This window comes from Centroberyx affinis, unplaced genomic scaffold, assembly GCF_046629955.1.
Source record: "Centroberyx affinis isolate AG114_WGS23_722 - 3 ecotype Tasmania unplaced genomic scaffold, CSIRO-AGI_Caff_v1 ptg001787l_1, whole genome shotgun sequence".
NCBI classification, from domain to species: Eukaryota; Metazoa; Chordata; class Actinopteri; order Beryciformes; family Berycidae; genus Centroberyx; species Centroberyx affinis.
The window spans coordinates 75820-92530 of NW_027280178.1; the positions used below are offsets into that span (position 1 = coordinate 75820).

The 16711-nt window shown below is 38.7% G+C and overlaps 1 protein-coding gene across 1 annotated transcript; it reads right to left on the minus strand.

Moving 5' to 3' along the window:
- Window positions 1–5180: 5180 nt before the first annotated feature.
- On the minus strand, window positions 5181–16509 carry oacyl (O-acyltransferase like). The gene is made up of 15 exons (XM_071529419.1): window positions 16353–16509; window positions 15630–15763; window positions 14344–14426; window positions 14106–14237; window positions 13688–13920; window positions 10448–10660; window positions 10248–10350; window positions 9976–10077; window positions 9280–9445; window positions 8982–9061; window positions 8699–8809; window positions 7175–7298; window positions 6753–6939; window positions 5419–5561; window positions 5181–5315 (listed from the first exon to the last, which is right to left on the minus strand). Exons 1-15 carry the CDS (start codon window positions 16507–16509, stop codon window positions 5181–5183), a joined length of 2103 nt encoding a protein of 700 aa, XP_071385520.1.
- Window positions 16510–16711: the final 202 nt, after the last annotated feature.

A 16711-nucleotide genomic window follows, 5' to 3' on the forward strand; every position in this document is an offset into this window, starting at 1 on the left:
TTTTTTATATTTAGTCAGAAACATATCAAAACATTATCAAGAACATAAACAAAACATGATGGTTATAACAAATAATAATAATGATAAATGATAATGATAATGAATGTAATGAAGATAATGGCAATAGACATGGAATTTAAAAAATGACATAAGTGAAAAAAATACACACAAAAAAAATATATAAACCAGAGATTAAAGTACTTCTACTGTAAGATTTTAAGGAGGATGAGATTTTTGCCAGACGAGAATAAAAACTCCATAATTTAGTACTCCAACATTTTATTGAAAATTGACCTTTACTGGTGAAATGTTTAGGGAGATGAAGATCTGAAGATCTACTTGAACAGGATTGTATCTGTGAATTATTTTGAAAATAAGGTAGAATTTCCCACTCTCAAATGGACATTATAAATAAAAATACATATTTGAAAAACATTGTCATAAATGTCATAAATTGTAAGAAACTCAAAGTTTAGCTGATGAAGTAGATGAGTTTGACTTGGTTGTAACTCTGACAAAACATTCCTGGAGGAGAAACATTTTGTGAAGATTGGAGGGACATGTGGTAGCCCAAACTATATTGCAATATGAAAGGTAGGGATAAATTAGACTGCAGTAGAAGGTAAGGAGACAATGTGGGTCGACAAGATGACTAGATTTCCTGATTATACCAATGGATTTGGCTATTTGTTTTGCTGACGTAATCAATCTGTTCTCTCCTATTCAGATTCTCATCAACAATGATTCCGAGAAATCTTGTGGCTGAGACTTGAAGCATTTCATTATTCTCAATTGACATTTTTGCTAGATCTTTGTCTTTTTTTTTGTCTTGTGTCTATTTGCCACTGAAGATAATGAAGTAGGATTTTTTGATATTTGAGGACAAGCTATTCAGTCTAAACCATTCAAAGTAGGCCATTAAAAAAAAAGAGTTAACCTCTGGCTAGTAATGAAAGATAAGCTTCTCTCCCCGATCCATGAGAAATGATCAGAACAACAAACCCTCTCCCCAAATCATGTAAAATTGACAAGTGCAAAAAAAGCCACTAGATGGCTGTATGTGCACACAGCTACTCCAGTTCCTTTCTTGTCTTGGTAAAAGCCCATTAGACAACACAGAACAGACTGTAGAGTAAAACATACACCGAGTAGACAATCTATGCTGTTTCTGTAGAACTGAATAAAGAAATTATGTTTGCTTGATTGAAACTTCTTATTTAAAAAGAAAGAGGGAAAAAGAAAATTGGAAAAGCTTTTACATGATAATAACATGTTATTGTAGTCGGCTATTTTGAAGACTGGTGAAAGTCCCAGTCATATTTATAAACTGTATTACTGTTTCATTTAAGTAAAAACCGTGCAAACTGAGGCGATTGAAGACTCTGCGAGATGTCTACTCTAAGATACTGATATGTAGAGAGTACTGTTTGTGGTATGAGAAGTGGCACAGTGAACCTCTCAGTAGTGACATTTTTGCAATTGTCAACTCATGCGACATATTCTTGCTATTTTGTGCACAATGGAGAAGGTGGTAGCGTACGCTTGTGCATGAAAAAGACAAAACATTAATCATTACTAAAGACACACCAATGGACACAACAAGACCAAACCAACATGTAGCCAATAACACTAGCGATAAATTGGTCAAAATTCATATTATTATAAATTTGATTGTTACACATATACACAATATCCATGTGCAACTCAAGTGTTAGCAAAGGTTTGGGGGAGGGGGGTCAGGGGCAAGGGTCCAGGGTTCAAGTTACTGTGCAGGTTTGGGGGAGAGGTGGGTGGGGGAGGGGGGCTGGTGGAAGATGGTCTCATCTGACTGCCGCAGGGGTCGCTGATGGTATTGAACGGTCCGATGGCCGCCGGCACAAAGGAACGCCTAAGGTGCTCCGTCCTGCAGCATAGGAGGATAATCCTGTGGCTGAAGGTGCTCCTCATCAGCCTCAGCTCATGTGATCACCGCTTTAATGGGATGTGGTTCTCCTGTGGTGGCATGGCTGAACACAGTGCATGTGAAATTACACTGATTACATCGGCCACATCTGTAGTTCCCTTCTGGTATATTGTCCAATAACGTTGTGCGTGCAATGGGGGTTGATCAGACCTAACTACTACTCCCAACTGTCTGATGTTGGGAGTACATTTGCATACCACTCGTGGAGGAAGACTGAATCCGTTAAAAAGTTTGGGCTCTGTTACAACAATATGCCAGTGTTTCTGTATGATACTCTCAAACTCCTTCCCCAGCAGGAAGTATTAAAGAAGACATAAGGGCCGCGCATCAGGGAGAGGGACGTGGTTGTTTGGGTAAGATGCTTTCATACTTTGTGATGCTCTGAAATCGTGTACTTGTAACCTTGAGCCTTGTGTCTGGGTAGCCCCTCTGTTTGAATTGCCTGTCTAACTCAGCTTCTTGTCTCTGATAGTCATCCTGGGTGCTTCAGATCCATACTCAGCTATACTGGCTCACTGGGTGGCTCCTCTTTAAAGGAATCGGGTGGTAGCTGTCTGCATGCAACAGAGAGTTCCTATCTGTGGGTTTTCTATAGAAGTCTATGTTGAAACTCTTACCTTCCCTTTTAAACAAGATGTCAAGAATAAGTAAAGATGAATTAATATTCAAAATATAAAGACAACTCTTGAGCATAAGAAAGATGATGGATGGTGTTTGAAGATAAGCAGGTTGGCCATAGTCTTACCTGAAAGGGCTGCATAATGGAGGCGCACATGTAGTCACATGATTAGTGTTATAAGCAGAATTAACATGTAACTACTGGTATGTTCCCATTTTAGTCCTTTACATACTACATAATTCATTAGCATTATAATTACACATCACTTTTGTGTTACACACTAAAAGTAAGCTAGGCTTACTTGCGTTCATTGAGTCAATAAATATTGTAGACCTAAGCCCACATTACCAGAAGAAGTAGTCACAGACAAAATCTGTCTTTTAAAGTTTTTAATAAAGATAGAGCCTACAGCATTAAATTGAAACTTTCCGAGTTGTATTTACCATTTTGTTGGCTCATTCATACGTGCTCTACTTTTTCCAACATGACTTGAACGTGGGATAAGACATTTGTCAATGGGAACGTTGGGTATATAAGAGATATAGATCCCTCCATTATAATGAAAGGAGGAGCCACTTTATTGCTGCAGACTAAGATTTTTTGTCATTTCTCCTGTTTCTGGGTTGTAATTATTTAAAAATGGGATCTTCTGCAGTCCCTGTCGCATTGTTGCCCACACTTATGTGAATGTCCTGGCTTAAGTCACTCTATACTGTCTTTTTTTATTGCTGAGAGATATATTTAAACTGAAAGAAGGAAAATCTGAGTTTGGTTCTATTTTATGACATGTTGGTGTGAAGTCCTGGAACTAAAAAAAAAGAAGATTAGCACGTGTTAAAAGCAATAACAAACAAAGAGTTTGTGGATTCAGGATGAGTTTTTTTGTGTGTGTACAAAGTGTAATTATCAGAGGTTTCGGAGGTATTTTGTTGGCTACAGAGGTGTATGTGGGATAATTTCACTTGGTCAAGGGGGGGGGGGGGGGGCAAATCGCTTCTTTTGGGCTTGTTTCCATAGACCTGGTTGCTTGTTTCTCTAGCGAGATCTGGCAACACTGATGCCATGGCATCACATCCAGAGTGCCAGGAATGAAAATGGAGAACATAAACAGCCCTTACAGTTGAGGAGGTTGTCTGTTCCGACAAGGACTTCTGTACGCGACTAGACCATTCTATGTCTCCATTCTGCATTTGCAGCTTTTGTTTTGGTTTCATATCTGAAAAACGTGCCATCAGTTACTGTACGTACACACGCCGACGGTCACAACTAAAGATCTGATTTGAGAAACAAATCGGATTTGCCTGCAGTCTGAACAAAGCCTTAGTCTTACTATAACCTAGTTAGTCTAATGCAGTGGTTCCCAAACTTTTTCTGTCAGGCCCCCTTTTTATGATATTGGAACATTGAACTTAAAAATACTAGGATTTTGCCATTGGAATAAACCTCTATTCCAAAAATCCTACTATTTTTAAAGTTAGACTTTTGTATTTTTTTTAAAATGGTATTCTTCCGTGAAATGATAAAGTGATTCTTTCGCTAAGAAACGTATTGCTTAAGCAATACAACTGGCTGCTTTTAGCTAGCAAAACATATGTTCTGGTCCAGTCTGAATGAGATGCAGTCAGATATTTCAACTGCCCCAGATGTGAGCATTCATTTACTACCATGTGTGTAAGGGAGTAAGAACTAAATATTAAGGCACAATGGGTTTAAGGGATAGTATGTGTTTTTGATGAATGTGATTTACTTTTAGAAACAAATAGCAAATTGTCTACTAGTATAGATTTAAAGAAGTATATTGGCTTATTGCACAAGGAAAGACGGACGAGTAGGCTATATTGGAATCAGTGTTGGGGTCGTTATTGGAATAATGTAGTAAATGTAAAAAAAAATGTAAGAAATCACATTACTCGTTTATTTACATAGCCCTTCATCACAAGCAGTCTCTCAAAAGACTGTACAGAGGAAGAGCCTAATCAACAATCAATCATAGAACAGAATGATGTAACACAAACACAAGGAAGCAAAACAAAGCACAAGACACACATTAGCAAGATGAAGGGCTTTACTTATTGCTGCCCGAGAAAAATAACTAGTATTACATTACTTTTGTGTTGTCCCTTAAATAATTGTGCTAAGCTTACTTGCATTCACTGGACCAATAAATATTGTAGACCTAAACCCACATTACCAGCATAGGTAATCTAAGTACTGATGGACACAAAATCTTTCTTTTAAGGTTTTTAATAAAGATAGCTGCAGCATTAAATTCAGAGTCGTATTTACCACTTTGTTGGCTCGTTCATGTGTGCTCTACTCATAATTCTTATTTCCGACATAACTTGACTTGCAGGATACAGGAACGGAAGCTTTCGATAGATGTTATGCCAATAAAGAGGTTAAAAAGGCAAAAGAGTGTAATAACCTAATAATAATCTGTTAGATCAGTAACTGTAATGTGATTACTGAAATTGGAACAGTAATGCCTTACTTTACTCCGTAACAGGAAAAAGTAATGCGATTACAGTAACGCATTACCCAGTAACGCATTACCCAGTTACCCCCATTACTGATTGGAATGAGGGTATTAATAACTGGTCAGGTTCTTGAATGTGGGCTGACTTGTCTCCATCCACTGCTTCCTTTTAGGAGGAGGAAGGGTTTCTCCACCAGCACAGTCAAAACATAGCCCGCCACCAGCGAGACCGCCAAGTGGCCGCTGAACAGATACATCTAGAGATGAAGACAGGAGGCATATATCATGTTGAGAAGGCATATGGAAAACAGATAATCATGGTAAAATCTAAATGAATGAAATTATATATGAAATGCTCACAAAGTTGATGTCAGTGTAGTGCACTGGGGTCTCCTGTTTGCCATTGTAGTAATTTATTAATATAGGGTGTACCATATAGCAGGCAAAACTAATGTTGGATATCGGAACCCAGAGACCTAGAGACAACAAGCGCTTGATAAAGCCTGGTGAGAGAGAGAGAGAGAGAGAGACACATGTAGAACAAAATGAAGCATATGTTTTTTTTAAATTTTTACTTGCATACATGAAAGTCTGTGTTTCACATGTCTGTAGACTGTAGTGTGCGGAGAACCTACTATTTGTATTTTACCAGACGTGGGAAGGGCTTAAACTGAACATGGGTGTGGTTTAGACTGAAAAGTTAAAAATCCCAAATTCTTAATTTTATTTTATTTCCCTTGAATCATTGTCATTGCTATTCTTGAGATATTAAAGCATAAACTAATGGCTTTACAATGACCTAACAATCATAATGAAGTATAAAAACAATCAACTTTGTAAAGCTGCATTTAACAAACAACAGCCTAGATGTTATGTTACCATAAACACTGGGTTTTATAAACACAAACAACCATAGCCATGAACAACTGTAAACAGGAAAACAAAATCGTGTCTTGACTTTCATGCAAGTATGAACTGCATGCACTCCCTCCCCCAAGCTGGGGGACACTAAACAGTTCAGTTAAAAAAGATTTTTAGAGATGAAAAGTGCAAAGGAAATAGCATACAGTTGGTGTTTATAGTATGTTTTTCAATCAACTTATTTTTAAAAACTCAATTAATTTTTTTTGTATCTCTGCTTGTTTGCAAATTCATATATAAATAGAAATGAAGAAAAATCAAATGCTTCGCTGTGAGGAAAAGCGTTTATCTTTGGCTATATGCCCCTATTCAAACTTCACTCAGTTTCATCTTGTGAAGACCAGTAGTCTGGAGCAATGGGGAAACAAAACATCCCTGCTGTACTGAACAGACTAAGAGGACAGGCAGTCTTCATCCACTCCCAGTCAAACCAACTGCCCCTTACAAAGTCTATCAGCAGAGCAGAGGAGCAGACCCCTCTGGGAAAGCAAAAGTGAAAAACTGGCCTCACCAATGCTAAATTAGTAATCAAAATAATAAGAACATTCAGAAAAGCGACCAATGTTGGGGATAACGTATGGGATAACCCCAACCCTTTCTCGTCTGAGTTCAGTCATTTTCAGTTGAATGTTTTCTCCATAAATATAGGCATACTATTAAAACATCTGAATAATACTGAAACAAATTGGAAAGAACAAATTTGTTTAAACACATTGTTCATGCTTTGCCAATTTTGGTATTCAGATTCAGGAACATCCCTACTCTAGACTCACCTCCATAGCCCTCCTCACAGGCCAGTATGATCCAGGCTACAGCCAGGGCCCAGAGGGATCTGTGCAGCCCCTGATAGAGGGCATGGGGGACAGATGGATGGGGTGGGACCTCCCGTAGGACGTAGGCCAATCCAACCACCAAAGCCAAGCTTAACATACAGGAGAACCAACCCAGCGCTGCTTGCCACTGTAGCAACAGTCAAGCAGGAGAAGCAGATTAGAGGGATGGCAGTTGTAGTGGTTGTGCCGATATTGAGTAGGTTTGGTCTTGAGCAAACATCACAATTCACCAAAACGCTCAGGTACTATGGATATACTTGTGGGCCATGCCGTGCGTATGTCCTAAAGGTTCTAATAAAAGAATAAGCTATGCTAAGCTAATACTGGAAGAAATGTCTGTGATAGAAATCAGAAGTTCTCACCTGATGTTTTATGAACTGGTCTTTCTTTGTTGTCATATATATTCCCATCAGGATCCCTATCAAGTAAGGCCCATATCTTGAGTAGGGTTTATAATAGTAATATATGAAATAATTCTTGTAGCTTCTGCAAAACAAATAAATAAAATATAGCCACAAGCGGCGATTGAGGGGTCCAAGCACAACTTTATAAGACAGACAGATAGGCAAAACATTACAGAAGGTAGAAAGACACACACAAAAACTGACATGTTGTGAAGCTCAAACATGCAGTCTAATACCGGCTTTTATGTTGGCCCGTGACTTCTGTCAAGTCTTTTCATTGCAACCACATTGCTGGAGTTGTTCACAACAGCCAAACTTTCTATTATTTGTCCTTGATGACTAATGACTTTGGAAAGGACAAGTCTGGATTTGAATCCACAACCTTCTGCATGAAAGGCCGATGGTTTACCTACTGAGCCAACCGCCTGTTATAGGTTTAGTGAGGAGAAACTAACTAAAGGGAGACGTAGTTTGATACTGCAACCTATGATTGACAGACTGACAGTGCTAATCACTTTATAGAACATTGTAGTGCTCTCCATTAACAAATAAAACAATAGTACGTCACATGGGCCAGAAAACTGCTGCTGCACTGCTCTCTATGGGTTGAAAGGTCTGGCCACACCCCAATCAGTGATGGCATTCAGGTATTTTGCCATTTACAGATTATGTCAAACACCTGCTTTGAGTTTTCTGCACTGTGTGATTTAGTGTTGATTTACTTTTCATGAAACTTCAAAATGGTCAAAGTCCATCAGGGACTTCAACTCTTCAACCTTGTGGTCCAAAGACCTGAGCTTTACCACTCTTTACCCACCTGATTAGTGAAAGTGTGCATAATGGCGGAACTGTGTCATGAACTCAGAGCTTTTAATTTATTTACTTTGCAACTTTTCTGTTTACTCTCAACTCCCCTGTGGAGCCTACAAATGCCTTTTTTGGAGATATTTTGACATTCCCCATTTGAACTTCTTGTTGGCAGCAAAAAGCTAGCAAAGGGAGCTCAACGTTTCAACTGACAGCTAACTCGGGAGCCAATGTTGTCTGTGGGTCCAAGTATTACAGGTATGTATGAGACAAATTATATATAGGTCCAAAATCGCCAAACTTTAAAGAAAGAAGAACATGCGAGGCCCACAATTCAGTTTTCCCAATATGTTGCATTGAAAATACATCATTATGCAATGTGTTTAGAGTGGGTGAATGCTATTGTTTTTGTAATCTTATTACTTTGTGTTGTCACCATCCCCATGATGCATTCATTGCATTACCCTAACAGCACTGCTACTATTACCTCTAATAATAATAGTAATAGTAATGATCTTAGCCTAGAAATGCTACTACTATAATAATATATGCAACCACCCACCTACACACACACGCGAGTGTGTGTGTGTGTGTGTGTAGGGGGGCATTAGGGATCCGAGGAGGTCATGGTCCATCTTTGGCCATTGGTACAAGATCACAATCACTGAGTCTTACAGTGAAGTTGGCTGATGGACAGGAATCTGTAGGAGGGCAGTTAAAACAGCAGAGACCATGCTGATTATTAGCAGTAGGCTTGCTGCCACTGCTGCCAACAACACTCTGTTCCTGAGAGAAAGAAAAACATGCAAGGATAAGACATTACATAAGTGTTAGAGCAGATATGGTGTGTAATGACTGTACTGGTGGCCATTATTCTACAATGACATTTGGCCAAGGAAAAAGTTTGATGTTATTAAAGAATAAAGGTAGAACATATATAAAAGAACTGTTGGTATACCGTCTGAAAAGATAGACCAGCAGAGGAGTGGTGAGATAACACTGGAAGTCTAGAGACAGGTACCATGCCCAAGGAACACACTGGGGAGAAATAGGCAAATAAATATGAAGAAATAAGTCAGTTCAGTTTATTTGTTGTTGATATTTTACCTAGAGAAGAGGACAGACATAAAGAGGACATCAGAGGAAAGGAAAGATATGAAACAATGAGAACAAAGGAGAAGACGGATGACAAAAAGACTTTCATATACCAAAATAGAACAGGAGCTGTATAGAGTAGAATTACTTCCTCAACTCACCATTTTGTGGGCAACATAGAGATTGTTAATCAATAGTATGTTGGCCCACCAGAACATCTTACAGTCCTCCACCTCGTCCTCAAATATGAACCCGTAGGCTCCCTGCCGAGCCACAGAGAACACGCTCATGACTAGACACACAATGAACAGATGCAGTGGCTGGACCCTGAAGGGAAAGAAAGATACAGACATAGACAGAAAGATAACGAGAGCATTAATATTTTCACTTTACATTTTTATGGAGCACACTTTATATTCATCATCACTGACCAATGAAATAATATTTTATTTTATGTATGAAGTCCAAAAATGTACTGTATAGGTATTTGAGTTGAAACCACACCAAACCCAGAGGACAGAGTTTCTTTACTGACCACAAATGGGCCCGAAGAGCAGTTTCTTGTAGGTGTTATTTGTTCAGCAAATTAGTAATGGCTTTGCATGAGGAAAGCAGTTGTTCAAGTTCTTCTTGACAGCAAAGGTAACATTTATTTTAAAAAGTATTTGTTTTCAGTTTTGGGTAAAGACTGTGGTTTTATGGTTTCATGGTTTCCAGGAATTGTAGAAATTAGAGGTTTAGTGATATTGTGTTGAGTAGCCTGGCTGTGATAGTTCATAGATAGATAGATAGATAGATAGAGATTAAATTATGCATTGATTCATAGCTTGACTTGATGAACTGATATATCAATATACCTTTTCAACCTCTTGAAGAGGAAGCTGGCCACCAAACTGGGGCTCATTTTGTCCTCAGCCCTGCGGATGGAGCTCAGCAGAGACCTGGCACTAAGCAAACCCCTATAACACACGTTCAAGAAACTGCTTAACAATTGGAAATATTGACAACTTAAAACTCACCATAAAAACTCAGTTTTTTCAGTTTTTTCACATTACTTAATTAACCAACATTAATTAACCAAACCAAACCATTAAACAAACAAAGTTTAAAACTTGGTGTCTAGTCTCACCCCAGGAGTAGGAAGGTGTCTACAGACACATAAATAGGTCCACTATCGGTAAACAGATACAGAGGATTGTCTTCAACTGTCTTCTTCCATGTATTGAAATTATCTACAATAGAAATATTGTAGAATTAATTCATGACTGACTGAATGAGTAAGGTGACTGTGTTACTGAGTGTTGTAAGGCAAGCATAGTTCTGTCACACCCAGGCTGGAAAATGCAGGCAAAATTGCGCTGTGACCACTGATGATCCAGAGCAGGCTGAGGGCGCGGATGCCATTCAGGGAGGAGTAGCTGGCTCCTGCGATGCTTGAGGAGGTGCTAAGGACACCCTGGCTGGTGGTCTGTAGAGAGAATGCTTGGAGGCACTGGTAACCACAGCTTCGAAGAAAACACAGTGGTGTGGGTCTGGTGCTCTCTACAGTTGAGACAATGAGACAGTATTCATTGAATGCAAGTTCAGAATCTAAGTATGAAGTAAACTTGGAAAGACAGTCAGACAACAAGTGCAGATCCTGTACTGGCCCACGGCATGTGTGTTGAATTCCACTAGCTGCAGCCACACTGATCCATCGGAAAATGGACAGAATTATTGACAGAAAGATTTCTGTCCATTGGGCTGTTTTGGAAAGTCAACATTGTGAAGAGGCAGAAATACAGTAGCCTGGCTTCCCTCATAACGGTGCTACTTCACAGAAACAAGTTAAATTCACTTGAACACATTGTTTTCACTCACATTGGTTTGAAAATAGGAAAGAATGTCTAGTTTCTTCTTTCTCGACATCTTCACAACACAACCTGTCAGCTCCACAGCTCAGATTAAACTGTCTGTGCTTGTCATTTGAGTGTGCATTTGTTTAATGCGTGGCCCGGCATCCTGGTTGAGTGGAGTTTTCAGTTTTTAAGCACTGTGATTGGCCCGAAGGTCCAAACACCGCCCAGCCGGAAAACGTTGGTCATAAAATGAACTGAGCCAGTAGTTTAAGCTTATAATGTTAATTATTTACTTATTTGCACACTAGAACAAAAGAAGAGAACAATACAGCAAATACAGAGCCAATTGTGCAGGTGAGATTAAGAAACCCCAAGGGGCTTATTGCTCCCACCTAAATAAGCAGTATGTACAACATTAGTAACAAAACAAGGAAATTACAAAATTTAAAATAAATGTCAACAAATAAAACAAGATATTAGAAAAAATAAAAATAAAAAAATAAAAATGAAAATACAAATCAAATTAAAATACTAATTAAAGTAAACTAGATTTTAGAACAGTATTAAGTGTGATGAGTGTGTGTGGACGGTTGATGTTAATGTGATTAATATGACTGCTGGATTAGAGTGGACCTTATTTTATATTTTAAATTTTGGAGAGTTGTTGCTGATTTTAAATTGGACGTATACTTATTCCAAAGTTGTGCTCCTCTGTACCGAATTGAAAACTGGCAATGAGACAAACAAAACAAAGGGAGATGAATATTATTGGCGTGTCTAGTGCTGTATGTGTGTACTTGGGAATTAAGACGGAATATAATTTGAATAAATAATTTGAAAGAAATTGTTTGAATAAAGCATATTCATGAAGTAATCTGTCAAAACATGTTTATCTCTTTTAAGAAGATTAATATTAAAATCCCCCAAGAGAAAACATATCTTTATAGTTGATTTTTTTTAACATTAGTGCAATAGTCTCAATGAAATTATTTGTGTTAGTATTAAGTGGCCGGTATACACAACCAATAATAACATTCTTGAGATCCAATACAGAGCATGAGGGAATTTCTATGAACAATGACTCACAAGAATCTGACTGAATAGAGAGACCCTCCCTATTTATAGACTGGAGATCATTATGACTATAGAGTCAAGTCACTTTGGGATCTGTTGGCTTCAAGAGACTTGGATTATCCTGGAAGATCTGCATGGAGCCATTTTATGGTTATTTTCTGTTATTTTTTGAAGTCTGAAGACAGGTCACCAACAATTGCAGTTGTTTTGGAGAAAGCTGCAATGTACTTCTTCCGGGGATCTCCAGGACTGTTTTATGAACTAACAAACTTTACCCGATTTTCTACTGGCATGGGGGTGAGTAGACTGAATTTTCATTTTTGGGTGAACTATTCCTTTAATGCAGCCTGGGGCGATCAGATGTCAATAATTGGATATAAGTTGCATTGAAAACACTAGTGTAACTGTGGCCTAAAAACCTTCCGTAATCCATTTCCTCACTTTCCTCTCTCTTCATGACTGATGTGGATTTAATCAGTGAAATCAATAAGGAACCACAGCTTTCACCTGAATTCACCTGCTCAGCCTATAAAGAGCAGGTCGCCCTAATGTTTTGTCCACTCAGTGCACATCTCTATGCTGATGATATAATTCTCTACTGTTGTGCTGATTCTATATGACTATCAGATACCTGCAATGCTTTGTTCTCCAAAGCCAGAAATATTGATTACAGCAACTTGAATATTAGCACTACTTGAGTGTTTATTGCTATTTATATTGCACAGCTGCATTCTGTTATTGACTGGGTATTTTATGGTTGGTTATTATTCCAGGGGTTCATGTTAATATTCTGTGTACATGCATCATTTGTGGGGTTTGAAACGACCTTGACTAAACAGTCAAACTTTTGTCAGACTCTGTTTTGGCTGGCACCCCAGTTAAACATAACATTGATTATATTATATTGAGAGGCTCTCCATATATAAATATTTAGGTAGATGGATCAATGGCAAATTTACTTTAAAGACCCACATTGATACATTGACCAAATAATTGGGAAGCTAAGCTCAGCTGTTTGTATAGAAACATAGTTTGTTTCCCCATGTTTTGTAGAAAGAGGATCGTGTAAGCTACCTTTCTCTCCATTTAAGTCTATCGTGATGTAATCTAGACATGCAATGACCTCCACTCTTAAGCCGCTAGATGTTTTCTATCATTCGCTAAATATATTTACATTTATAACCGGAGATACCTGTGATATTCATGACTGTATTTTATAACACAAAGTGGGCTGGCCCTCTCTATGTTAGTCTACAATCACGCCTCTGGTTAGCACTGACATGGGAGAAACTGCTTGTATTTTGTGCTCTATATACCTGGAATGAATTACAGCAAGACAATTCAGAAATCTGATAAAGAACCTGAATAGCTTGAAATGTGAACGTTTTAATTAATTATTGGGGAATGTTTTGACTGATGATTGTATATTTTATGTGTCTTTGTGTCCATGTTTGTAAACTCAGCACTCTTGTAAACTCAGCACTCTTGAAAAAGAGGAACCCGTCCCTCAATGTGTTCTCTGAGTATTAAATAAAGGTTACATAAAATGAGATGAAATGCATCCACCCATGCATGCATGCACGCACACACACACACACACACACACACACACACGCATACACACACAAAGAGCACACAGTGCACAAACTTTACTTACTATTGTCTTCTTCTGAGTTGTTTTGGCCCATCTCACTCTGCTGTTGGACAGCGTAGCTGTTATTCCCTCCACTAGAGGAGCCATTGGGCATCAACGTCCCATAAAGGTTCAGGCCGGTGTTCAAAGAAGCAGACTCTGCTCTTGGACTGACTTCTCTGTGGCGCTTCCATGTTGTTATGGCCGTAAACAGGGTAGCCACAAGAGGAATTGCCACCATTACACAACACACAAACCTGAGGGAAAAAGAGTATCTAAGGTAGGTTAAGATTGGCCAATGTTTTTTTCCTGAGGTGAAGCACTTGCTGTACGTGAAAAGAGGCACTTTTCCACTCCAGTCTACAGTGACAAGTACAGGGACATAGGACAGGTGGAGGTAAAGAAATTAGGTGAGACTATTGAAATTCAATCATATACTCACAGGCAAATGATGGCTGAGGCGTCTGCGGTGGTGGTGCTGGACAAACAGCTGATCATGATAATTGCTTGACTGGACTGAGGGACCAGGCTGGGAGGAAAAGGAGGAATGAGGGATGTCTGGCCCAGCTGGAATCTCTCTGGGAAATAATGAAACAAGTCAAAGGTACAAGGAAAAATATTGTTCTAATGATATTACAATGGATCAGTTACATCCAATGAAAGAAGCTATTGAAATCCACTGACCATGCGCCACCAGCATTTGCACGTCCTCTTTCCCACAGGAGTCAGGAACACAAATGCCCACAAAGTAGTTGACCATGTCCTGGTAAAAATATAATTATTTCAAACATAAATGTAAACAAAGCTTAAAATATGAACACTAAAAGTGCAGATAAGGAATAAAATGTGCTCCTTATATCATTGTTGTACTTTCCCTGGAAATGTCCCAGCTCAGGCAATTGTGGGTAAACCGATGGTATAGCTGCCTAAGAACAATGTCACACTGGACAGACTTTCCTTCATCACATATGGTGCCAAGCTAGTGGACATCAGTTGCAGTGGCTCCTGCTCTCCTTTCTACAACTATTCTATTTTTTTTATTTTTTTTATATATTTACAGCGTGCTTAAATGCATTACTGCCGTCTTTTTTGTTTACTTTTTTGGTACTTCTATCACTTTTTTGACCTTACGAACAGACGTAGAAATTATGCTATGTTACACTTGGTAATAGCTCATCGCCGTGAAGCTGGCAGCTGGTGAAGTCTGAAGAATCTACCATCTGAGCTGTTGGCATGACAGAGAGGGAAGAGTATATATGTTACATTGTAGATACGCTCAATACCAACTTAATAGATGCACTTATTACCAGGTAGACCCTGTTATTGCCTTCAGAGCAGCCTAAATTCTTTGAGGCATGGATTCAACGAGATACTGGAAATGCTGGAAACGTTCATCCATCAAAAGTTGAGCATCAACATTGGACTATCCAAATAAAGTGAGAATTAGCATTATTGCATATTGCATTTTGTTGATGCATAAATGATTTGAAAATCTGTTTGGCTTTGTTTATTCAAGAATAACTTAAATTGTCCCTATTTTTTTTTTTTAAATATTACTGGTGCTTGTGCCCCAGTAAATGAGGTCTAACGACACCCCACTTGCAATTCTCCTTTGACTTCTCTCATCAATGCATCTATTCTCTCATCAGTGCATCTATCTAAAGAGACTTTACTCGCACAGGACTGTCGCTGGTTTATGTGCTTTATTTATTGCACCATTTTCAGTAAACTCCAGACACTGTAGTGCGCCAAAATGCCAGGTGGGTCACCATTTATGAGATGCTGCAATCAGCAAATCTGGCATTAACAATCATACCACATTCAAAGTCACTTAAATTACACGACTTTCCCATTCTAACATTTACTCAAACAGTAACTGAACCTCTCAACCACAGAATTTGAATGGATAGAACAGTCTTTCCCATTCAAATCAACGTTCATCTTATCTTATTAATTGTTTCTTCACCTGCTTGAGGGAAACCCGGCAGTACTGTCCAGAGAAGGTGGGACCTCGGGCAGACTGACACTCCTGCAGTGAGCCAGGCCTGTTGATATTACCCCCATAAACATCGCTGCCTATCTTCCCAAATGCATCGTACACTGAGAATATACACAAAAGCACACACACACACACACACACACACACACACAACATAGAAGTTAGGCTGCTTCACACATTGTTCATTTGCCAAAGTAGTTAGAGAGGTATTAATGTTGCCAGAAATGTGTTGGACAGACAAGCCTAGTTCACATTACTCATAAAACCGTTTTTATTGTTGCATGTTTTTCTTTTTTAAAGATTAAAATAAAACACAAACATTATTCCAAACACCCTCCACAAATAACAACCAGGGGATCTAAGTCACTCTAAGTCAAGAGTAACACCGAAATGGCTAAAATAATACCTGTAATATGTGGTATGACTATAATTGCACAGTAAGTATGTAATATCTTATTCCATGATTCAAGAATTACAAGTAATTTTGTTGAGCCTCCTATTTAACCCACTTAAACATTTCACAGATTGCAGAGGGTGCAACTTGCTGTCATTTAGTTTACAACACTTTAAAGACAAAAATAACAAACTTAAAACCCCCAAACCTGAATTCACAGTGCAATCTACACAAGCGTTACCTACCACTAAGCATTAGGAAAGCCCCCTTGAAAAATCTGTTTACTCATCACTTACTTTGAACAGCGTATTGCTTTGGCCTGTCCTGGTTAATCTCCCAGAGGAAGGCCTCTGTATCCTGCATACATCTCTCAGACACATTCAAGGCCTGAGTTTTTTCCAGCACTACACTACACCCTGCAACCAGAACGATAACCACCCAATCTAGGGTCATTTTGGGAAGCAGTGCATCTTTTTAGTGGAAACACCTTTAAATAACATAGGCGGGGGGCACGTCATCATCACCTAGGCAGGGTGAAATTCTGCTTCCACAAATTGTCATGGCAAGTCTAGACACCACACCTGTCTTTCTACATCAGGTGGGAGTAGGATTTCATCAAAAGGTCCCGAGGCTTACGAACAAGATCCAATTTTCA

What these genes read in the sequence shown, in the direction of transcription:
- oacyl (XM_071529419.1), bottom strand. Translation starts at nt 16,509, where the DNA reads ATGACCCTAGATTGGGTGGTTATCGTTCTGGTTGCAGGGTGTAGTGTA. An exon ending in CTCTTCAAGAGGTTGAAAAG is followed by an intron (nt 9,446 to 9,975) that starts GTATATTGATAT and finishes CTTTCCCTTCAG; the next exon opens with GGTCCAGCCACTGCATCTGT. An exon ending in ACTACACTGACATCAACTTT is followed by an intron (nt 5,316 to 5,418) that starts GTGAGCATTTCA and finishes CTTCATCTCTAG; the next exon opens with ATGTATCTGTTCAGCGGCCA.